This window comes from Seriola lalandi, unplaced genomic scaffold (assembly GCF_002814215.2).
Source record: "Seriola lalandi dorsalis isolate HSWRI2012SDOR001 ecotype SW California unplaced genomic scaffold, Sedor1 jcf7180002054330, whole genome shotgun sequence".
NCBI lineage: Eukaryota > Metazoa > Chordata > Actinopteri > Carangiformes > Carangidae > Seriola > Seriola lalandi.
In genome coordinates this window covers 805,183-829,773 of record NW_019524883.1, presented here as the reverse complement: position 1 = coordinate 829,773, position 24,591 = coordinate 805,183, and the positions used below count along the sequence as shown (strand labels likewise).

At 40.1% G+C, this 24,591-nt stretch overlaps 2 protein-coding genes across 2 annotated transcripts; both read right to left on the bottom strand.

The window, feature by feature from the left end:
• Positions 1 to 302: 302 nt before the first annotated feature.
• Positions 303 to 10,936, bottom strand: LOC111655704 (ras-related protein Rab-11A-like). The gene is made up of 5 exons (XM_023407192.2): positions 10,604 to 10,936; positions 6,870 to 7,065; positions 5,788 to 5,981; positions 3,905 to 3,985; positions 303 to 2,156 (listed from the first exon to the last, which is right to left on the bottom strand). Exons 1-5 carry the CDS (start codon positions 10,641 to 10,643, stop codon positions 2,017 to 2,019), a joined length of 651 nt encoding a protein of 216 aa, XP_023262960.1. The 5' UTR covers positions 10,644 to 10,936; the 3' UTR covers positions 303 to 2,016.
• Positions 10,937 to 12,024: 1,088 nt separating this feature from the next.
• On the bottom strand, positions 12,025 to 21,693 carry rab25b (RAB25, member RAS oncogene family b). The gene is made up of 5 exons (XM_023407119.2): positions 21,399 to 21,693; positions 16,437 to 16,632; positions 14,824 to 15,017; positions 14,378 to 14,458; positions 12,025 to 13,834 (listed from the first exon to the last, which is right to left on the bottom strand). The coding sequence occupies exons 1-5, from the start codon at positions 21,433 to 21,435 to the stop codon at positions 13,716 to 13,718; spliced, it is 627 nt and encodes a 208-aa protein (XP_023262887.1). The 5' UTR covers positions 21,436 to 21,693; the 3' UTR covers positions 12,025 to 13,715.
• Between the last annotated feature and the right edge of the window lie 2,898 nt (positions 21,694 to 24,591).

The following is a 24,591-nucleotide window of genomic DNA, read 5'->3' as shown; positions in this document are numbered from 1 at the left end:
GGAGTACTTATGACTAAATCGATCCTTTGATGATAATGACTATTCATATTTAAATTTCAGTGATCAGAGGAACAGTATCATTTTACAGCACTGCAAATAGCTTGTTACCGAATCACAGTGGACATTAAGAATTGACTTATATTATAGCCATGTCTGTATTCTGTGATTAGCAATCATGGTACCTAAAATCACGACTCATTCAATTAATTGTGCCCTTCTACCAGATCCACTAATGAAGACGCCAGCTACTTGCTCCCTTCATCGTTTTAAAACATCGTGAAGAGACACGAGAAGAGGCAGGCTATAACAAATGAGATTTATTTATACATATGCAGTCCAAATATACATATATTAGAATAAATGTTTAAAAAGCCCTAACCTACACCACCCAGTTCAAAACCTGTGAAGTCAACAGGAGTCAGTGTTGATGTGGGAACACATCAGCAGGATAAACGCCATCTGTGTGCATAACCTTTGGATTTAATCAAGCCCCTCCCAACACTTCCATCCTTTTCTCCTTTTCCTCATCGCTTAAACTATTACATACTAACAAACCCAATCCTGGCTCCTGAATAGAACCCCCGCCCCCTCAACAGGAAATAAAGACAAGTGAGAGCGAGGGCAGACCTCAGGGAGATCCCAGAAGGCAGAGTCCTGTTCCAGTTATATACAGTGTGGAGAGAGACAGAGAGGAGTAGGTGAGCAGGCAGCGGAGGATTTCACTTACAGTAAAACAAGCCATCTCGGGTACATCAGAGATCACAGGAGCAGGGCAGGGCTGAGTGCCCTCACTACCTCATCTCCTGAAACATTATCCATCCATCCATCCATCCATCCATCCATCCATCCAGCCATCCATCCCCGCTAGCAGCCAGCAGGAGCAGCAGTGCAGGGTTGTCCATGCATTTAAACATAATCTCTTCCACTACGCCCAAATTTTCAGAGCAGGGGTGAAACGGTCATCAACAGTGCTGCTATCCCACCGACATGTTAGGCAGTTAACATATCCACGAGTGATGCAGCTATCCCATCTCGTTTAGAGTTAACACTGTGCAAAGCTCACAAGAGCATGACTCATCTATAGAGTACAAAGTGTGCACAGAGCAGGAAAGGCTTCCAAACAAAGATCAAAAGCAATCAAAGAGAAATTACATGCCACTGTTTGGGAGGGATGTTATTGCTCTAAGTGGCCTGGTGGAATACAACTTGAACCGACCAACTTCGACCAACCTGCGCATTTAGGAAAAAATTACTTGAAGCCCTGGCTCCTTCCATTAGTGAGGGACAGTTGCCCTTACAAGCTTCTCCACATAGAGATTTGATTGCAGGTAAAAGCAAAAGCACGAAAAGCAAGAGAGCTCCCTTTGCAATGAAGAATTCAGTGGGGAAATTCTGAACCAACCAGTGTTAAATTGCAAACCCTTTGGCCAAACAAGACCTTAATCTAGTGTTCAATAAATATTATCTGGGACACTTATCTAAATATTATACATTTTGGAAAAATGGGAATGACAGTGGCGACAGAGGGGTTGCAGATCAGTCTACTGGATGTGGATTTTTATTGCTCAATATCCAGGTAGTGGGGAACTGAGGGAAAGCATTTACTGGCTTGTAAAACAGAGCTTTCAAAGGGAGGACAGTTTGCAAAGACAGAAATCGTGATGAGATACAAAAGGGACCTTATAATGTTAAATTTTTCATTAGATTGTGAATCAATTCTGATCATGTACCTCTTTCAAAGTTATACAGTGTGCACCTCCCTATTCACACCCCCCTTGACTGCTTATCTAAACTTCTTTACCATCCTTCCTTCACTGGTCCCTCTCTTCATACTGTATTAAGTTTTTCTTAACCAGACACTAGACAAATCAACCCCAGTATGTCCCTCTGTGAAATGGTTATTTCTACCTGTCTCTCCATTTTCCCTGTCCATCTGTCCATCTGTCTGTGTCTGTTTGTCTATGAGGCTGTTTCTCCATTTGCCTGGAGGTGAAGGAGGAGGTCAGTGATAAGGTCTCAGTTGGACTGGCAGCAGACGCCCTTGTTGGCTGAGTTTTGGGTGGGCTCGACCGTGATGGGCACTACGTTGGAGGCTGGTGAGAAGTCTGAGTCGCTTCGCCCTGACATCTGCCTCTGTGACACGATGTTGTAGATGGCTGTGATGGAGAGAGGAGTGAAAGGGAATGAGTTATGTGTAGATGCCTATAAATCCAGCCAACAGTGGGACATATTGTGATAAGGACAAACAGCATGGCAAAACTGAACAACAACTGTTCTATCCAGACTCCTGGCAGCAGTGCAGGATTCTTTCCATCCTAAACTGGCATCCTTATGTCATGTGGCAGTACCCAGTCTCATTTTAGGCATTCCCCACAGCTACAAGTTGCGGTGCCTTTTACATTAAAATTGCAATAACTAAATAAATATAATACATTATGTGTCTGTGACTTGGTTCTATAACCCTGCATGCTAAATCTGGTACACAAAAAAATAGAGTAAAACTACAAATTTAACAGACACTGGCAGTTTGAACACACATGTGAACTTCAGTGTAGCTTTTTTTAGGTTTTTATTTTTTATTGTTCAACCTTCATCATCTACTTCTTTAATAATGCGATAAATGTCTGAATGCCAGTTACCTAAACTTTGGCTTAGATGCAATTGGGGTAGTCAGCTGATCGACTGAAGAGCGGAGTGCAAACCTGGATCTGACTTCCAGTTGCACACTGCCACTTTAACTCTAAACTACAGCCAGATGTGGAACACAACTCCTGAAATAAAAACTGCCCACGAAGCAAGAAGGTTTAAAGCAAAACAAGACTCCTGGCTGACAGTGACATGACACATCAGGTGGGGAAACTATAACTATAACTTTCTATAGATCCTACACAACACCTGGTGCTGTGTCTGTATAGACAATAACGCAACAATATGACACTGTCTGACCTACACGTGACGTCGTCTCTACTCCACTAGGTCTAAAGTTCAGATCTTACTGGCCTGCTAATGCACTGCTAACTTCCTCTCTTCTCCTCCCTTAATGAGCTAATTAGCAGCGTTAGCTCAATGGGACTTGTTGGTTTGAAGTTTCTATGAATCTGAAATTACTCATAAAGCTGTGGTCTGGGCAGGGTGGCTCAAACGGCTAAAGCAGAAGCAGAGGGGAATTGAACATGGAGCAGAAGCTGAATACAAACAGTAAGTGGCACATACTTGCAGACTGATAGCCCCTGGAGCAATTGAAGTGGAAGCACCACTCGCTGTTGGATTGTCCCTTTAGGCACTCCAGGGGTTGACAGTCACAACAATTGCTTTTTTTGTCCATGTTACCAAATCTCCAAGATCAAAACCCACTTGTCAGTGTGGCTATAAGCCTCCTGGGGAAACTGCTCATAGACATTTACTTGAGGAAACATATCTGTGAACCAATATTAGAATTTCTCTCTTCAATAAGCAGATGCATCTGGTCCAGCGGGTCAAACAGTGTTTGTGACCACAAACAAAGACCAGTGCGTAGTGGTTTGCTGGTGATTGCCTGTCTTCATAGTGGCTCTCCCCAGGACTGAGTGGCTGAGTGGTTTTTCAGTGTGCCAATTACTCACATTTTTCACCTTAATAATAAAAAAATAAAAAAATAAAATAAAAAATCGGGGGTGTTCTTTGCACAGACTGCACATCAGTGGTAGACATAAAGAACTGATTACATGGATTTTGCTGCCATCTAGTGGCAGAAGATAGGCTTTGTTATGTAAACCATCAAAGTCTGGATGGAAAGGCATCACATGAAGCACATATGAAGTATTATCATTAGAACGCTTTAGACATCAGTTGCATTCAGGATCAAATGCATGTTAAGTCTGTGATTTGATATAAACACAAAAAAGCTAAGAAATGTTAAATTCACCTGTGAGAATAGTTTGGAAAGCCAGCTCCACATTAGACGAGTCTAACGCTGATGTCTCCAGGAAAGACAAGCCATGCTTCTCTGTAAAGCACAAATGCACATAGTCCCATTATTAATCATTATATGTCTTTATTATTGTCAACTTTCATAACCACACTGAGCTGAGATATGGTGTACTTTTGTACTGTACTGGCATTGACAGTGCACTGATTCAGGATTTGATTTCTCCTACATAATACAGCACTCACTCCAGAGTTTTCCCCAGAGAGCGAAACTGCTTTGTAATTAAAGAAAACTGAATGGGTTTTATAACAGCTAACTGTTCTGCTCTGTGAAGAATATAATGGTTTACATTCTGATAAAAAAGAGAAACTCTGGAATCAAAGAATATGGTTTGCTAGGAGGTACATATCCCATTTAAAAAGATTATAGTGCTGTAGGACATATACAGACGAAAGAACGATTAATATATCTGTTTTATACATATAATAAACTATCTGTGTATGAAATGGCCCTTTTCACAGCAGATATTTTATCTTGTTACAGTAGGAAAAGCTCAGGTGTTACTGCTAAAGAGGACTTCTATTCAAGTGTCCCAGTGAGCCATGACAGTGTCAGTGGGCAAGCACGTACAATACCAGGTCCCTGAAACTGTGCGACTCTGAAGCAGTGAAATTAAATTCAGCCATTATTCATTTATTATTTACAGCTACTTACAACTTTTCTTACCATGACTTAAAAAAGTTCAATAACAAACAGTAAGCACAAATTTAATCGTTTTTTAGTTTAATTAATCTTCTTATGCCGACCAACAACCGAAAACACCAAAAAAAAGTATGATACGAGATGTAACCGCTTGATATAAAGGAAATTAATCTGCAATTATTTTGATAACTGACTAAGCAGAACATTTGATGATCCCAAGTGAGGGGAGAATTGTCACACAGTGGCGTGGGTGCGGCACCAGACTGGTCGTTTGTCTTTGAGGAAAACCCTCCACTCGTGGCATTATCATACACTTTGCATAGATGCGTCCACAACATGGTCTTTATGCAAACTGAGAATCATAAATTAGGTAGGTGGTATAGGAAAAACAAATCAATACAAACAGGAAGCACTAACTGGTGAAAACATTACTGACATAGCAGCGAAAATGACTTTCTGTACTCTCATATGGATCAACAAGACTCAAGTATTTGACTCTCTTGCTTCCTGTCCCATTATGAGTCATTTACCAGTCAAAGCAGGTGCAACAATGAATCAGACACAAGCTAATACACTCAAGGGCGAGCGTAAACATGTGGCCCAACCACTGTAAAATAATTAGTGTCAAAAGGTTGATAAAATTATTCATAACTGGACTGAAAGGCTCCCTGCTCTGAAACAAAGCCTTAAAATTCTCAAAGGTCAGAGATAAATGGAGGTTTAATTAATTTAAATCAAGTCCTTTTTACCTTAAGCTGTGCTTTATGTGCTGTAACACTTTCAAGCCAAGGACAGATGCCATTTAGTGGACACATTAACACAAAATGCCTTACAGTATCACAGTGCAAACATTCCTGACATGTGGAAATGAGCGTGTTAGTTTGGCAGCGTTGCAAGTTTAAAAAAGCAGCCCAAACTAAACTGAGAGAAAAGGTAAGACGCCAAGTATAAGCATTAATTAAATTCTCTGTCAGCAACGCACATGATATTTTATAATGTACTTAAGGGCCTAATTAAAGCAGTTTGGGGTCAGTTTATTTCATATGCTCATTATCACAGCTTTAACCTGGCTATAATCTAAAGAGGCAGAGTCCTACAACCTCACCGGCCAGTACAGGCTGCATACTATATGCATAATGTGCTCACACAAACACACAATGTCATTAAAGAAACTATACCTGCAAAAGCCTTGGCCTCATCTGTGGGCACAGCTCTCAGGTGGCGTAGATCGCTTTTGTTTCCCACTAGCATGATGACTATGTTGCTGTCTGCGTGGTCCTGCAGCTCCTTCAGCCAGCGCTCAGCGTTTTCATACGTCAGGTGTTTGGCAATGTCATAAACCAAGAGAGCTCCAACTGCTCCACGGTAGTACCTGGACAACGTGAGAGGAGATGAACAAAATATAAATTGGAGTAACAATTTGTTCTTGGCACAGCCCGTTCTTTTCAGGATTCTTTGTGGGTGTGTGACATGGGCTCTGACAGCTCTGAAGCACAAGGACGTCTGATCAGCAACAATGGTAGAAACAGAAAAACAAAAGAAATAAAACTGTGAAGCTAAAACAGCTGCACACGAAGCTCATAACGCAAGTAAACACTGACTGAAACTACTTGTTTTAATCAAAGACCGGCTATGCTGACTGTCTACTTCCTCAGCGCCTGTGGGGGCCTGACACTGTACATGCCAATGCCTCAGTGGCTGCTGCATCAAGGAAGACAACGCAAAAAGAGACAAATGTTGGGATGGGAATTTGACCCAGCGATTAGGAGGAAGCCGTGGTTAACAAAACACTTCCTGGCCCAAGGCAAAAGGGTGCGTTTTATAGTTTTCATCACTTCTGATTAAATCTTTCCAGCTATTTTAGGAATGATGAAGCTGATCAATTGGTTTATTATAAATGTAACGCATCACAAAGAGGATGGGCCGTTGTTTCAAGTTTCTTTTGGTTGGAAGTTTATATCTGGTAAAGTCCCTACATTTTATAATACAGCCAAAGTTCATGTGACTGTGAATGACAGTTTTGACAAAATAGCACATTAAAGTAAATAGACAAGGTGTGGCTCTGTAATGATAACATGCTTGTTTGGACTGAGGCATATGGATCTATGAGTGTGCTGGATTTAATTAAGAAGGTCCACTGTTTTCTTCAACTGAGCATGTACTTGTGTGAAGTGGAAATCTGTGGGTACGTGAGGAAGCGAGTTGGTGCACGACGGTGTGATCCCACAAAGTCTTTGATGATCTGCTCTCTTGTACTCACGCAGAAGTGATAGCTCGGTATCGCTCCTGTCCAGCTGTGTCCCAGATCTGAGCCTTGATGGTCTTGCCTTCTACCTGGATGCTGCGTGTGGCAAACTCCACCCCGATGGTGCTCTTGCTCTCCAGGTTGAACTCATTGCGGGTGAAGCGTGACAGCAGGTTACTCTTCCCTACACCTGAATCTCCGATCAGCACCACTACAGAAAATAAAGAGGAACAATCATTAGCACAGTCACATGGCACATTGTAAACTTTGCTTGCAAGCAAATGTTTTTTGGACTTTCTGGATTGACTCAGTGGCACAACAGAATCTCAATTTCAGTGTGGACAAGGAGAATGAAAAATATACATGGAGACCCGACCATACTGATGTATTTGATATTTGATGAGAGTGCTTGAGCAGCACAGCGTACTCTTTGACTGGAGCTGTAAAGGGAAACTCATGGTAGACCAGTTCATTAAAGCACAAAGAAGTTACACTGAACAAGATGGGTTGACTTTTTTAAGATTAAATTTGATTCTCATTTCTATTAGATAGCCTGCCTCGCCGATGACGCACATTTGTGGCTCCCAGCTGACGAAGCCCTGAACCTCAGAGGACTCCCACTGAGTACTCAAAATATTAGAACCACCTGCTCTTTTCAAGAAATACATGCAGTCTAAGCATATGAATCCAAGTGAAACCACTGACTTCCTGCTGATTTCACCCATCAAATGCACCTGAGTTATGACAGAATTTGACTGAAGGGCAGTAAATCAGAGAAAGAAAAATGTTTTATGCATGGAGATAACTGAGACACATATTGCACAAATCAATAGGTATAAATGAGTTGTCCTGCTGTTTGAAAATGTTTAGACAGCAACTCCTCAACCCTTTGCAGTAGCTTGTGCAAATGCCAAACACAAAATGCACTCAACCCTCCCCCAAAATAGCTTCAGTTAATAGGGCCACCATTTAACATTTCCCAAACAAAGCATAGAGATCGATCAAATTTGCTAACATCCCTTACAATGACTCCGCTTACAAAAAAGGGGCCTTGTGTTGGTCTACATATAAACTTCAGCAGGGTTTTTACCGACATAATGGTAAGAGAGGTAAATGATTACATTTACAATTTAGAGAGAGCTATTCCTTTAATGCATAGTGCATAATCATGACAATAAAAAAAAGGCTTTTATGCTGTTTCTCCTCTTCCACTGGGTCCTCTCCTACAATGTATGGAACGAGGCATTAATAAGATGAGCGTTACTCAGAAAACTACTTCCACAATTGTCAGGTGAGTCAATCTGTCAAAAAAAGAACCTACCACACCGGCACACCACCCTGCTATTAGGAAATAGGAACTTGTTATGGGATGTTGAAATTAGATGAACAAACCAACCACTGTGGCTACACATGCTTTTAAGCAATGCTGTTGCTTCTTAAGGGAAACTGTGTATAATTTGTCTGTTTGTCAGTGATAATACAGAGTAACAGTAGAAACGTGTGTCCACATTAAGTGCTGGCTTATTTAGACTTGAAATAAAATAAAAATACTACTACATACCAAAAAAGGCAATACTATAATTTTCCATTCTGTCCAATACAAAAGATCTTGGGCGGAGGACAAAAATCATTATACAATCATGTCCAAGTCATTCGCCATCAGACAGGTAATATCACAGCTTCATTACACACCCATTCACTAACCCTATTGTTGGGTTTGCATTCTTCAGCTAAAAAGATATGACACTTCTCTATCATGTTATACAAAACCTGCACCCAGTTACACAGCCAAGCCCACGACTGCCTGAATGAAGGAATGAAACTCATTCCTAGAATCTGAGTCTATCTTCCTGTTCAGTGGGATTAATTTATACACTGATATCTCCCTATAAATGGAATAAAAGATCACCATCCCATGTCCAATTTCATCATTTCCATTTTTCTGAAATTAAAGCAGTGTATAATGCTGGCTAAGGCAGGCGATCTAAAAGAGATACCTTCTATTAAAGCAGGATCATTATTTTCTTATCAGTGCTGATTTTATGGAATCAAATACATCTATGAGATTCAAAAAATAGAAAATATATTCACTGAGAGATGGCTTTAACATAATTTACTCAGTTGGGTAGTTAATCAAAAGAGAACTGTCTAGGAAGGACCAGAAATGAAGCAGTTAGTATGACATTTAAAGGTTTCTAAAAAAAAAAATAAAAAAAAAAAACCTGGCGTTAAGGTTCATACACATCTTTAAAATCTGAGGAATGAGGTATGATTTCAGCAGGACAGCAACATGACGTCCCGTGCTCTGTGCTGATGTCTCCATCAGTGGGGAAAGGTTTATGTGACTCACTGAGAGCTCACCCTACTTGAGTCATGCTATCCAACAGCGAGGGACAAAAGGGGGTTGTAGGAACAAAGGAGAGCCAAAACACTTACGTTAGCTCTTTCCAGCTTTAAGCGAAAGACTGAATGGCAGCTGATACCTTATCAGTGTCCTTGCATTGCTGCACATGATTCAGATAAATCTGCTATTTGGTCACCAGAAACTATGTCACTTCATCCATGGACAGGCAAGTGAGTGAGCAAATCTCATCTTCTCTACGCTCTGAAAGCGAGCTTCTCTGTGCCACATACACACTTTTAATGCAGGTATTACCAGTTTGACAACACATGCTTGTTTAGTGTTCTATATTTGAACAGACCATGGGCACTTCATTTCCCCCTGCTTATGACAAAGTACAACTGCCAAGCACTGTTTGTGCCAGACAGCCATATTGGAATAATCACTTCCCACTGTAGTATCTTTGATACCAGATAACACCTTGCAGGATAGTGTTTCTGCTGCTGCTTAATGTTATCTGGTCACCAGGAAAGCTTTTTAATAGTTATTATTTATTTATAGGGCTGCTGTTTTTGATCAATCCGATGATTATTTCTACATTGAAACACTAAAAGCATTTGCAGGGCTGAATGTGGCCTCTTCAAATGTCTTGCTTTGTTCAACCAAAAGTCCAAATACCCCAAAAATATTTTGTTTATAATGTTGTGTGACAAAGAGAAGCAGGAAATCCCCACATTTAAGAGACACGAATCAGATTTACTTGGAAAATGAAACATTTAATCAATTATCAAAGCAGTTGCTGAATAATTGCCTAATCGTTTCTCCTTCAACTGGTTGTTAGAGCATATTAACAACTTTTATATTAGAGTGAATGTGGTGTAATTGCTAGAGCTGTGTTAGGTATTGATAAAAGAGGATACGGACACTCAGGCTACAAACACAGGTGATTTCCAGTAAACCATGAAGTCCCCAGGTAGAAAACCGACGGACCAAATCTCCATAGCGGCTGTTTTAATCTGCCGCCCTGTCATGGCTTATGACCCCTTGTTGACCAACGCCGCATCCCAAGATGATTGCATCATCGGCCTGCAAGATGATGACTCTACAGCAGATGCTGCTTAACCACACACATCAGAGTCCTGGTAAGCCGCCTGCCAATGCTGCAATCATATGGCTGGACGGTTATAACGTCCTTCTGTAACTGGAGGCTCAACCAACAACAGGCAAAGTTGTTGGAGCTCGGAGCAGGTGCCTCTGTCTCCATGTCTGAGAGACGTCGTCTTACACCTTGTTGTCAGGCACGCGGGTCAACACTCCAGACAACTCGGCATCAAATGACGCTCACAGGTGAAGCGTTAGTGTCGACGTTTAGCTACCTAACTTAGCTCAAAGATAAACAGCCACTTACCTTTAAAGAGATAGTCATATTCGTCTTCTCTGTTGGTCATAGTTTCTCCTCTTCGGTGAATTTGCTCCAAGTCGAACAAAACTTCTGGTGTATATATCTCTGCTCAGCTGCTACGAGACCAACCGACAGACCCCCTCGGTTCACGACTTTAGCCTCACACGAAAGACGGTTGATTTTCAGTCAGACGACGACAAGGCTGAATCCGTGTCAGAGTAGAGGAATGTGACGCTGCTGTTGTTATCGAGCATAAAAACTCCCCCCAACGGCAACTACTAGCTGAAAAACTTTCGCCTCGTCTTCCTCACCCTCTGTCACTTGCCATTACCGAGGCTGCGACGTAACGTCAATTCCTTTGTCCCGCCCCTTCTTCGCTCCTATTGGTCAGTAGCTGAGCGACACCTGTCACTGGCGTTGACGCGATTGGTCCGTCCTGCCGTCGGTCATGATTTGGCCGCTGGTCGTTAACTTGGATGACGTCTGCGGGCCCCTAGCCACAACAGGTAATATCAAGCCTCAGGTTAGCTAGCAGCAGTAGCGAAGCCCGGCTGGCAAACGGTGCAACAAGTGCCGCAGTACAGACAGTGTGAGGCACCTGGAGACCCTGTGCAGGGTTTAATAACTCAATAAAAGGCCACACTCACTGACTTTGCTTATAAACATGATTTTGAACTGATGACATGTTTCACCTGCCTGTGCGTTAGTGATCTTTGGTGTCTCAGAGACAACAGTTGTAACATACAGTGTTTACTATTCTTCTTACACAGCACTACCCCTCCAAAACTATATAAATCTAACAAATAAAACATATGTAGCTGCAATTATCAGTCGATTAATTGGTTTATTGAATGACAGAAAATGAAGTGGCAACTGTTTTGATCATTTTAGTTTTAGTAATCCCTCCATCCCCTTAAATGTGAGGATTTGTTGATTACAGGCTACATTAATTGAGAAAATAATCACCAGCTTAATAGATGATGATAATAATTGTTAGTTGCAGCCCTAAAAACATGAAATATTTCTTTATTTGGTGTAATAATATTTCATGGTCCTTTGGTTTGTCACTTTCATCAAATGTGCAAAAGTTTAGGGCAGAACAATCAAATATTTAATACTCTTCTACAAAAATGATTGATTTTGCTGTCATTATTTTTATGCAGTCCCAAACAAGAGGGGAGTAATCAGTCAAATCTCCCTTTGTCCTCCTCCTTTAGGGCAAATAATTCAAGGTCACCTGCAGGTACACAGTCTACAGTGCCTGCAGTTGACCTTGAATTACATGCAGTTTGTTTAGTGGATGTCAAAGTAAGATAAAGTGATTCCTGTGGACTGATGTGAAAATCATTTTTTTTAAGGACAATACCAGTCCCATTTATTTACTGTAAGTAGAGATTTTGTGCCAGAATTGAAAGAAAATTTTACCATTTGAAGTTGAAATATTGTGTTCATTTATTCATCACGTATTCTGTGTTTAAATAAGTCTTTTTTTGACAGAACAGAATTTGCAGCAAAGATACAGAGAAGACAGGAAGCTATCCAATGCAGACATCTGACAGTTGACTAGGTTTTATCATTTCTCACGTAGTTTCAGGGTGTCTAGATAGATACTCAAAGTGGCACAGTGAAGTTTGGTTTCTGGTGTAAGGATTTGCTCGTATGTATCTGGCACTTCCCAAACACCCAAAGCAACACCTGTATAGAAAAGAAACTATAAGAAGCTAATACTAGATTCTATCTTGAAATGTGGGATATACAAGCATGAGATATGAACAAATGTACCATATTTATTATCAAGATAAACATTTCTATGCATTAAAATAGATTATAAAGTAAAAACAGAACAACAATATGTACATAGTCTAAACAGTAGTTGGTATTTCCCACAGTTAAACACCTGGCAGAGTTGGAAAGACCCTGAAACGACTCTCAGCATTTAATGGGTTAATGTATAAACATGTCAATAAAACACAATTTCAGTGTTTTTGCGACATTGTCCTGTAAAAAAAAGGAGGCCAGAGGCGACACCCAAACTCCTATGGTGGGTTGTATCTGAGGATAGCGACCTCTATGATCATTTAAGTTGGAGGACTTGTTTGGTTTTGTACAGTTTCCTGTTCATCTGTTGTTTACTCTGTGGCTATCATTCACTGACGTCCCATAAAAGTGACAGCTGGTTTGGTTTTACTGTTCTTAAATTTGATGCAGGGAGGAAACTTTCATGTCATATCATCCCAGCTCTTTTAAGAGGCCTGTGCACTAATTCACTGCATGCATTATTCTGGAAGGGGTAGGCAACATTAATTGGGCCAGTTAATTATCTCAGCCCATGCAGAGGAAAAACAAGATATCATGCTTGAAAAGGTTGCACACCTACCTAACCTAAACCCTAACCCTGACTTGAACAGTTTGAGAAGGGGTTCAGATCAACATGTTTTAACACTCTGACTCATAAAACAACTGAGATTTTAGCTAACCACAGGAAATTATTTTTCACTATTGGAGTGTGCAGTGAGGCGATTGACAATCAGCACTAACCTGGTATTTCTAATTACTTACTCTATTGTTGTAAGACAAAAATAACACACAGCAGGCTAACTGTCTCCATAAAAATCATTTATGTCTCAACAGAAATACATTCAGTCTCATCATAGATCAGTCAGTACATAAAATATTCACCACCAACTAAACTGTTGATTTGAAGAAAACATAAAACAGTCTTATGTCATTGACTTTCAAAACCTTACCCATGCTATGATTTTTCCAATTTTCTGCATGAACTATAAATATTTTATCTTACAGGTAACACAGTTTTGTGTTTTACCACTGACGTATGTTCAGCGGTCAGCAGGGACTCTTAAAAGACTGATGCTGGTTTCCAGCTACATTCACTCACACTTATCAAACATCCTTTGAACACCTCACACCACCATGTAGCTCTTACAACTTGTAAATCAGTCATTTCGAAGAGGCATCTTAAGCCAGGGCCGTTAATATTGGTACCTATGGCTGCCATGGTGCCTGCCTCTTGTCAAGCTCTTGCACAGGGTTGTGGGTGAAGGAGGAGTTCACCTGTCACCCACCCTGTGGCCCCCTGAGCTCCTGGGGGATGGTGTAATCAGATGTTCCTGCAGCAGGGCTTATTCTCCTCTGTGTTTTCTGCACTGGGGCTGTTCAGGGACACGGCACTGATGGAGCCTCGAACCACTTCCTTACTGCTCACCTTTCTGTGAATATCTGAAACAAGACATTAACACACATTATTATCCACTTACATTATGTTAGCATAGAAAAAAGGTACACAGTGTTCTCAGGCTTTGACAGGAAAACATAGCACAACCCCTTTGATAACAAAAGAAAGTATATGCCGCTCCATCCTGCACAAAAGTTGAAAAGAAAAGGACAGCATCACTTCAAGTTGTTGTTAAAGTTGTTCATTTCCAGCCTCAAACCAACCAGAAGTGTTCCCTCCCAAAGCAGTCAATCAAATAGCTGCCCCGGAGCTACCAAAGGTCGTGTTATCCTGACCCCTCCCTGGCCTCCACCAGCTGAGGAGATGGATCTTCTGGCTATGTGAGGTTAAATTTACGCTCACAGGGTGAAGCCTTATCCCAGCATATTTATGGGAAAATGTGTGCTTCCAGTTCACATCATTTGTTATTAAGTTTTTGGGGAGGAGAGACAGGAAGGGAGAGACATTCAAGATGACAGCTTTAAGGGAGCCCACATTTGTGTAATGGCTATTACCAAAGTAGTAAAAAAAAAGTTTAAATGAATTACCTGCTAGGACATTGTTGAATGCTGCTTCCACATTAGTTGACTCCAAGGCTGAGGTCTCCAGAAACAAAAGCCCTTTCTTTTCTGGATAATACAAATCAGATAAGTTAGTTATTTTATATTTAGTAAATTCAAATTTGTTGTCATTTTGTCACTCTGACTTTGTCACAGTGGCCTAAAATACAAAATTTCACTGCCAAATCCTCAGAGAAACTGGGCCCTATAGCAACATCACATAATGTATCTTTAACCATCGACTGGAGTCAACAAGTGAGAATTTATAGCCACTTTTTTCACCATGAAGAATGCAGGAATACAATTTGGTGGGCAGACTAATTTCCATTCTCTACAGTCATAAATTCAATTTTCGTAAACTAATTATGAACAATCAATGCACAATTCCCGTGCAATGATTTCTAGCACAGAGAAAACACTTGCTGACTTTATACCTGCAAAGTCTTTGGCCTCCTCAGTGGGCACAGATCTCTCTGACTCCAGGTCAGTCTTGTTGCCCACCAGCATCACCACAATGTGGGGGTCAGCGTGGTCGTAGAGCTCCTTCAGCCAGCGCTCCACACTCTCATAGGTAAGGTGTTTTGTTATGTCATAGACCAGCAGGGCTCCAACAGCACCTCTGTAATACCTGTTTGGAGGAGATTGACTTTACAGTAAGTCCTTATGTCACATTTAGGTGTTTTATTTGTTTGTACATGGAGCTGCTTGAATAAAAAGTGAATTGTTTGATTGTATGTCTTTGATTTAGTGCTGGGCAGGAAGCGTGAGGTCGGCTTTTAGAGAGAACTGTTACAGTGTGGGCAAAAACAAACTGAAAGTCGACATGAAGCTCTGCAGAGATGAGAGGAGCTGTGGTCAGATGTAATTCTCTGTAGGTTCATCACTAACAGTGACCCCTAGTCATCTGATTCAAACAAAAAAAAAAGAAGCTGCTTTAAGCACTGTCCTGTCCTCAGTGATAATAAGCCCTTTCTCCTGCTGTTGATTGAAAAACTTCAATGGCTGACAATTGCTCTGAAGTCATGAACCAATCAATACATCCTTCACAATTACATTTCTGCTCCACTCTTCCAGCAGCATAATTAATTCCACTTTAATAGGTTTTAGCTGCTTGTTACAGCACAAATGGGAAATTCCATGGGAGTGAGAATTTGCATACTAGTCGATGTGTAATTACTGAAAAAGCTAAGCAGTCAGAAAAGAGCTAATCCAGCGGTGTAGCATATCCTCCGATTTTTTTCCATGTCTTAAAAATAAAATTGACATGGTTTTATTGTTTTAAAACCAGTTTTCCACTGTTAATCCTCCTGGTTTAATTAAAAAAAAGAATGAATCAGGGGCACCCGCAGATAGAACAGAGACTCGCTGAGGGTTGAGTGTTCAAATAGACGTCTCTGCTTTAACCAACGGGATTTTGGAAGCAGTGTGCCAGTTAGAACCTGACATACAGGTTGTTCAACAGCTATGGTGCATAAAATGTTGATTTAGAAAAAACCGTCTTTACCTGTTTGGAGGAGACTGACTCCTTATGTGACATTTAGGTGTCTTATTTGTTTGTCATGGAGCTGCCTGTTATATATAAGGTGATATAAATAAAAAGTGAATTATTTAATCCAGTGGTTCTTAAACTTTCTCATCAAGGACCCATAAACAGACACAAATTAGACCACTGACCCCTATTTGATAAGTTTTTGTCCCAGGGTCCCCCATCATATTTTTGCTTTTAGATGTTTTATTACAGAAAGTGTTTGAAACTCATGACCAAAACAGTCATGTCACTGTGTTACTTATGGATGGAATTATAGTGAAAATAAATTATTCCCCTCTTTAAGAACCGCTGGTTGAACAAAAAATGTAATATTGGTGTAATATTTAATCATAAAATAACTGCAGGACTGCCTTAAAAGCCTGCTAACAGAAAAAAGACTTTAGGACACATAACCCAGACATACAGCTGTGGTGTGTGTGTGTGTGTGTGTGTGTGTGAGAATGGGTACACGTGTATATACTAATATATCTATAAAAGCTGCTGGGTCCTGGCACTCACGCTGAAGTGATGGCCCGGTATCGCTCCAGTCCGGCTGTGTCCCAGATCTGGGCCTTAATGGTGAAGCCGCTGAGCTGCACGGTCCGTGTGCTGAACTCCACCCCGATGGTTGTGCGAGTGTCATGGTTAAACTCATTTTTGGTGAAACGGGACAACAGGTTGCTCTTGCCCACACCAGATTCACCAATCAGAACCACTGGAGAGGAAACAAACCACAGAGCCATTTTAATGAGAGCTCCAGGCTTTGGGTTAGGTCGTTGCAAAAGTAAACCCAGTATGTCTTAGATAAATGAGACAAAACAAATATTCCCAGAGCCAAATATGAGCCAATCCTGTTCACATCATCCTTAACAGAAGCTTTTAGTCAAGGTGTGTCTTTTTTTGGCTGCCCCATAAATCCACAGCTGTAGCCGTCTGACTGGGGCTAATTACACCATCAGGGATATAGTGTCCTGTTTTAAAAGCAACACCACACCCACATGGTAAATACGTTAATTATTTCAAATTGGGGATGTAGAGAGGGTGTTGGCCTATAACAGAAGACACCATTATTGATTAGTAAAGAGGTAAAATGACATCCATCCATACATGTGTCCTATTTATCCTACTGAGGATTTTGTGAGGCTATAGGCTATCGCAGTATACACTGGAGGAGAGGCCAGGTGTAAAATATACTGCTCGTTCTGTTTATTCTTTTATTTCCAGAGCAGGAAGTGATGGTTACAAAATATGAGAAGCAAAACACAGGCAGTATTGGAGGTGGAAGCCTTTAAAGTAGACATTTTGAAGTTTTATTTTTATTTTTCTTTTGCTTAAGGTACCTTCGTTTGTCCTTAATTTCCAGAAAATTGCCAAAGAGCAGTGTTTTCATTCACTGAAGCCATGTATTTGACCAAATCTGAAGGACAAATGTACTGTATTTTGTATTTCCTTTCACATTGGTCAGCTCTATGGCTAAGACACACACTTCCTCCTCTGGAAAACTGAAAACCTTTGCAGTAAAAACCTCTCACAAGTCACCCTTTGTTTGAGAAAATAACAGTCTCTGTAAGGTGATACCAAATCAGGTGGAACAAGTTAAGATGCCACTTCCTTAAATCTTGCCCTGAGAACCTACCTACTGGGTAAACAGGGCAAGAAATAGCACAGACACCCCCTCTGTACATTTCTGTGACTAATGTTTGGGTTTCAGTTGTTAGTGGCTGAGTCAGAGAGAAAAAAGGCTTGGCTTAATGGGCACAGATAGGAAAGTATGACCGCACTGTGAAAACACCGCGGCAAAAGGATCTCTGCACATTTTGGGTAAGACACAGTCACAGCTTATTGCTGAGGTGTGTGAGCTCAAGAACGCTGAGATAATAATCCAAGTTCTTGTGACATCTCCACAGCCATTAAATATGGATTTAGAGTGTGGTGGGAGTTAAGTGAATAGTTAGACATTTTGGATGATGCATTTATTTAGCTTTCTTGCTGAGACTCTCATAAATACTTAAAATGTGAGGCTACAGTCGGCAGACGATTGGTTTAGCTTAGCGCAGAGCCATATTTCCATCTTTATACTATGCTAAAACCACAAATTTTGTTGTTTTCATTTTTGTATGCCTTAGAGGTGTTGCTAGGCAGATTGTTTTATCCCAACTTACAGAGCCAGGCTAGCTGTTTTCCTTTGCTTCCAGTCTTTATGCTAAGGTAAGCTAATCACCTGCTAGCTAACATCGTACTCAGCGCACAGGCATGTGAGTGGTATTAATCTTCTCATCTATTTAGCAAGAAAGCGAATAGTCCAATTTCCCCAAATGTCAAACTATAACTGGGGCACTTTATCTAAAGAATTAAATTTAAATAAATTTAAATAAATGTAGTCATAATTAAATTTAGTCATAATTACACACGTCATTAAACAGCTCTCTCGTACATTATTTGATTGAAAAGGTGAAAGTGACAGTACAACCAGCTGATTCCCACTGTTTAGTTACTTAACTTAAGCTTAAAATTACGTGGGTTTAAAAGTTTTATCAACATACAATAATCAAGATTTGCCCATTTAGATTTCCCAGTTATTGAACTAGGCAACACCACAATAACACAATCTTTCTAGAGACAGTGGAAAGACGGTTAAGACTGTTTCACACTATCTACATTTACTCCAGTACTGTGCTTGATAACAATTTCTGAGGGAGCTTGTACTGCTTACCCAGCAGTATAAGTTGTTCATTATGAGTGCTCTCACTTTTAATACTAAAAGTACATTCTGCATCTAATACTTTACCATTTAAATCACTTTACCATAATGATTTACCATAATCAGAGGGTTTGTTGATGTATACATTTTCATTTTTTTCCAAACATTTTTAAGGATTTCTAATCCATGTTGGTTTCAAAGTTGAAGTTCAAAGTTCATTCTCAACATGGCAAAAGAAAAAAAGTTAAGAAAACAGTCTTACTACAATGTTCATTTACTACCTGGTACGTTTTGTCCTGAACACCTGCTGATTCCCATGAATCTTAAAGCACAAATAACTAAATAACCTCCAGGTCTTAACTTACAGTATGTTTAACAGGAAGTCTGAGGTCACGGCAAAGAATGTTTTACAAGTTGCTCTACTTTGGCATGTTTAGGTAATTGTTCACTCTGGAGCCACAAAACAGGGCTTTTTTTTCCAGTGGGTGAGAATGTCTGTTTTCCTCTTCTTCTCTTCTACTATTGAGTAACTTCTTATTCAAACAATACCCCTGGTTTCTATGGCGATACAAGACAAGAGGCCTTCACGCTCTCCGGCGGCCTGGATTGTGAATTCTGAGGAAGCTAGGACAAACTTCATGTGTTGCAATGAGGATTCAATTTTCCTTTCGTTTGTCTTCACGACCTTCAGGACTGGAAATGCAACTACTACACTATTGCTCATGGTGGAAACCTATAATAATCCAACTATCCAAGGTTTCATTCTGACAAAGCTACTTAGTCATTCATGTTTAATTCAATTGAATTTAATTAAAACAATTTTTTCTTAAATGTGCACTATTATACATTGGCATATGTGTATTTGTCTGTAAGTTAACTTTACATACCTGGCAACCCTAATTTTATGCAACAGTACAAAAGGTTAAATGAGGCAAACATTATATAATCTGATTTTACTGATTAGTTTCTCTGAGCTATCAGTGAATCTCTTGGTGGAATGAGATTCTGTACATACTTTTGAGAAACTATGGCACAGACAGCAAGGAGCACTGCAGCAGTGAGTGAGTCTATCCAATGATAGTAATCAGCTTCTTAGAGAATTCACAATTCGCAGGCAGGAGGAGGGATACCTCCTCTGTTGCTGCGTCTGAGGGTTCTCCACACATAACCCCCCGTAAATAACCCCCAACATGTCGCTTTTACACTGGAGTTCTTCAACAGATTAAACAAACAAAATATAATGTGTTAATTATTGAGCCTTAGAGGTGCTGGTAGGAAGATGTTGTTATCTTTGGACAGAACCAGGTTAGCTGGTTTCCCCTGCTTCCAGTCTTTATGCTAAGCTAAGATAACTGGCTGCTGGATGCAGCTTTAAAATTAGCAAACAGACATGACAGTGATATCAATCTTTTTATCTACCTCTCCACAGGAATAAGCTTTAATCCTCTAAATGTAAACATGTTCCTTTAATGTATATTTATTGGAATTAATTTTTCTACGAGATATTTTTTTCGTCTTAACTTGTATCAGCACAGGCATAATGCAGCTTTATAGCAGAAAGAATATCATTTTGGACTCTGGCTGTAGCTTTATATGTAATGGACAGGTTGATCTTCTCATCCGACTCTTGGCATGAAGGCAAATACACATCATTTACAAGGTGTTTCAGATTTTTAGGGGGAGTTGTTTCTTATCCAAATCAGTGTAGAGATAGAGAGGAAGTGTGTGTGTGTGTGTGTGTGTGTGTGTGTGTGTGTGTGTGTGTGTGTGTGTGTGTGTGTGTGAGGGATCCCTCCAGGAATTGAATCCCACATGGAAAAGAGATTAATCAGAGATGTTATCGATATTTTATGGATATGGCATGTGCCCCCCCCCCCGAAAAAAAACCTTTTTTGTGATTCTGTATGAATACAACTGCCTCGACTATCTACATATTTTATCCTGCAGTGGAACTCCATAGTAAAGTAAGTGATGCTGTTTGATGTTTTGAATACAGTGATTGTGACCTCTCCATCCACCTGCCTTCTATCCATCCGGTGCTTTTTATCAAAATGGCATTTTTCTACCAAAAGGTCAAATCACTGTACCTGAACCAAATCACCTTTCTGAATGACTTTTATTTCTCTCGTACATCTGTTAAGAACCATCTGGTACCGTAAGCAGCTGCATATAGGAAACTGATTACTATTCCATGTAGGTTGAGTGCAGAATTAATTGAGTGAGTAGCACGTGGTGATACTTTTCAAAGCAAAAAGCCTTTTTCAAGTCCAGTTCTGATGCACTAACAACTTGTTTACACATGTTATATTTGTGAAAAATGGCTCCGGTATACTTAGAACAATAAGCAGGAATTAAAGTACACATCCTGGTTTCAACAGTAGCCTGTGGTATGCATGTGCTTTCCCTGAGACAACATACTGACCAGGTAATGTGTGATTACAGTATCACTCAACTTTGTAGGCTACTAATGAAACTCTTTCACCTGAAGCAAAGGTTTACCTAAACAAATCAAACAGCTGACTGTCATCCAGAGACACAACTCCAGGCTATTAACTGTCTATGTTATGTGGTGTTTATTATAATAAATGATTTATCACTAATAGTCTGTTTTATTCTGTTGACAAAAACAACACAATTCCTGTTCCTATTACCAAGTTAATAATAAACAAGGAAGTAAAATTTCAATGACAAAACAACATTATAGAATGACACTTAAACCCTGATAGGAACATACCTGGGGATCAAATTCATTTAAAACTAAGCAGAACACATGTACTCACCCTTAAAGACAAAGTTGTAGGCCTCATCTGACCCCATGTTCTGTCCATTCAGTGTTGCCGCCCCACGCTCTACTGCCGTGTCTCCGGCTCTCGCAGACTGATCACAGGATGTAAGATGACACTGACCCACACCAAGACCAATCTGCCTCTCAGATCCTCAGGCGTCAGGAGAGAAAATGGCTGCAAAAATGTTTTGACACATGAGTGCCAGTCACCAGCTTTCTACCCTTCACTACCCTTCCCTATCGGAGTTAATAGAAAGCTGCTTGTTTGAACAAGACATGTGGAGTGTATCCAGGTTGTTCTGCTGCAGCAGGCGGGATTTGTGTCAGGGAGTGGTGGAGCGGTGATGGAGGTGTGGCTTAGTAATGGAGCCAGCGCAGGGCAGGTTGGACAGGTAGGGCGACTACCAGGTAGGGCTGATGGGGGCCTGTCAGGTGCCTCCTGGTGGAAGAATCAGGTGACAGCATGCAGGAAGCAAATAGCAAAAAGTCTTCTTGCTTCATCGCTGAAAGGAAAAAAACACATCGTACATGGTGTTTCTATAATAAAACAGGTCAATTTCATCTGTGGATTTTTAATCAGTTACAGCAGAGAAAATAACAAAACAGCACCTTGGACACCATGAAACCATCCCTGCTGAGTTTACAGGAATGTGCACACATGCATACTATTTTACTATTTCCATCTCCCACGGCCAATAAAAACCACCTGTTTTTCAAATCCTGTTTTTATATCCAGGCCTGTTGATCCCATCAGATCCCCTTGTCTGCTGGCCTGTTTCTAAAAATGTGCGGTGACGGAGACTAAGTCCTGGACATGTATGTGCCTAATTACAGTGATTATGTATCAAAATATTGGATTTTAAAACTTACTTTAAGTTGTTTTTTTCCCAATTCTATTACATTGAGACCTGACTCATTAAATCAGATATCTGTCTTCTTCCTCCCTTTGCAGTAAAGGTCAAGGTCACTGAAACTCCAGAGTCTTAGATTTTGTATTCTGGGCCATAAATGCACTGTGAGGACATATTCATAAGCGTTTTTAGTCCAGTCATGGTTCACTCAGCTCTGTGTATCTGACTGCTACAATCTTAAAAACAGGAAACTGAAAACCTTTGGGGCTCCTCGTCTTTTTAATTTAGTTTTTAAGTAGTAATATATCAAAAAATCTTACATTATCACCCATAAATGCTTCTAAACACTGATTATGCTATACAAATGATTTTACCGATATTCATTTAGGGTTTTCAGGCAAGTGAGCAAAGCAAAGAGTAAAAGATGGGAAGCATGTATATACTGTGATTATATACCAGAAAATATTTCACAACAAAAGGATGCAAACAAGGAAATTGTAGTGTCGGCACAGAGTAGTAGATAAATAGATAATGTTTCTACTTTGACAATAAAATTAAATTTGTATCAAAGAATACTGATACTACGGCGACATTCACAGCTAATCCTGGTAAACCTGTGAACCATCTCCATGTTTGTGCCCACACACGTAAACCCAGAGCACTCAGTGGAGAACAAAAAAACACAAAGATAGGATTGTGTGAATATTAATCCAAAAAATTGTTTATTTGACAGCTTTGAAACTAAAAGTAGCAAATAATCTTTACTGGAATTTTATCAGACAGAAATTCTCATTAAACTTTCCATACACTTAATAATATGCACGTTAGGCCACTGACAGGATCCAAAATGCTCAATTTTTCTGCACAACTGTAACCGACACGTCTGAGCTGAAACTGCGAACTGTGAATCCACCGTGAGACCAGTTGATAATGGAATCACGTCAGCGGTTGGACATGCAGACATCCTACTGATAAACTGCCTGGACTTTTGAAACAGATCATTAAATTAACAGATTCATAAATGAGGGCAAAGAGTTAAAAAACCCCATATTGTGATTATAAATACACTGACACACAGACATACACACACGTTCACTCACACACTCATAGATATATATGCATTACGCACTTTGTGAACAAACAGAATGTTACAACAGTCCATGAACGACCTGGATTATATGACGTTGTCTTTTCCAGGCAGACAGAAGCGACACACACACACACACATACACACACACACATACACATACACACACACACATACACACACACACACACACACACACACATCTCCACTATGATGCAGCCACTTGGGTTAATGGTTCCTCCAGGTACTGCACCAGTGCTTCTGCCTATAAACACATCAAAGACAACATAATGTCAAGAAAGGATGTATGCAGAGTGAGGAGTGATGCTTGGAATAGTTTCAGCCATTATGCTTCTGTACTGTGACTCATACAGTACGAGCTGCACTATGACGCTTCCTCCAAAACTGATCTCTCACGTTTACTGCCGACACAACCGGTTTTTAATGATTTAAAGATGAACACTGCATCATACAGTGCAGTATGGACCTGCAGTGATTTGTTAATAATTGCTAAACTGATTGACAGAAAAGCAATCATGCACTATTCTGATAATAAATTCATTGTTTAAGTAGTTTTTTGGGGTAAAAAATGACAAATATTTGATCATTTCAGCTCCTCGGATGTGAGGATGTGCTGCTTTTCCTTTTCTGACACACATTAAATTGAATCTCTGAGTTTTAGACTGTTTCTTTTTGATAAAACAAAACACCTGATGATATCGTCTTGGCCTCTAGTAAACTGTGATGAGTATTTTTCACTGCTTTATGATGACTTATAGACTAAACAACCAAATAGTTCTCAGATTAACCAATAATGAAAATAATCATTAGTTGCAGCCCTCGTGCAGCAAACTGGTATATTTTTCTGTCATATTTTCGAAGAACACGGTGGTACAGAGTCAGTATACCACAATGCCACATTCCCTTGCATTTTGAAAACCTAACTGAAATCTGCCACATCAAGAACCTGCAGGTGTGAATGCTGATTTTTTTTCCAGTTCATCATTCACCATCATAAAAATATATATATTCACACGCAATGTTTGATATAATGTAGTGAAAGAAAAAGAAAAAAGCTTGAATGCTGGGGGCTCCTGCACAATACCTGTGCAACTCTCCCACTTGTGAACTCATTGTTTGAAAGTGAAATTGCTCCAAGATAAATTATGAAGATTTCCATGAGGTTTGAAACCTGCTCTGTGACACAGCTGTGGTCAGAATGTTGCAGATATGATACCAGCCATGCTTCA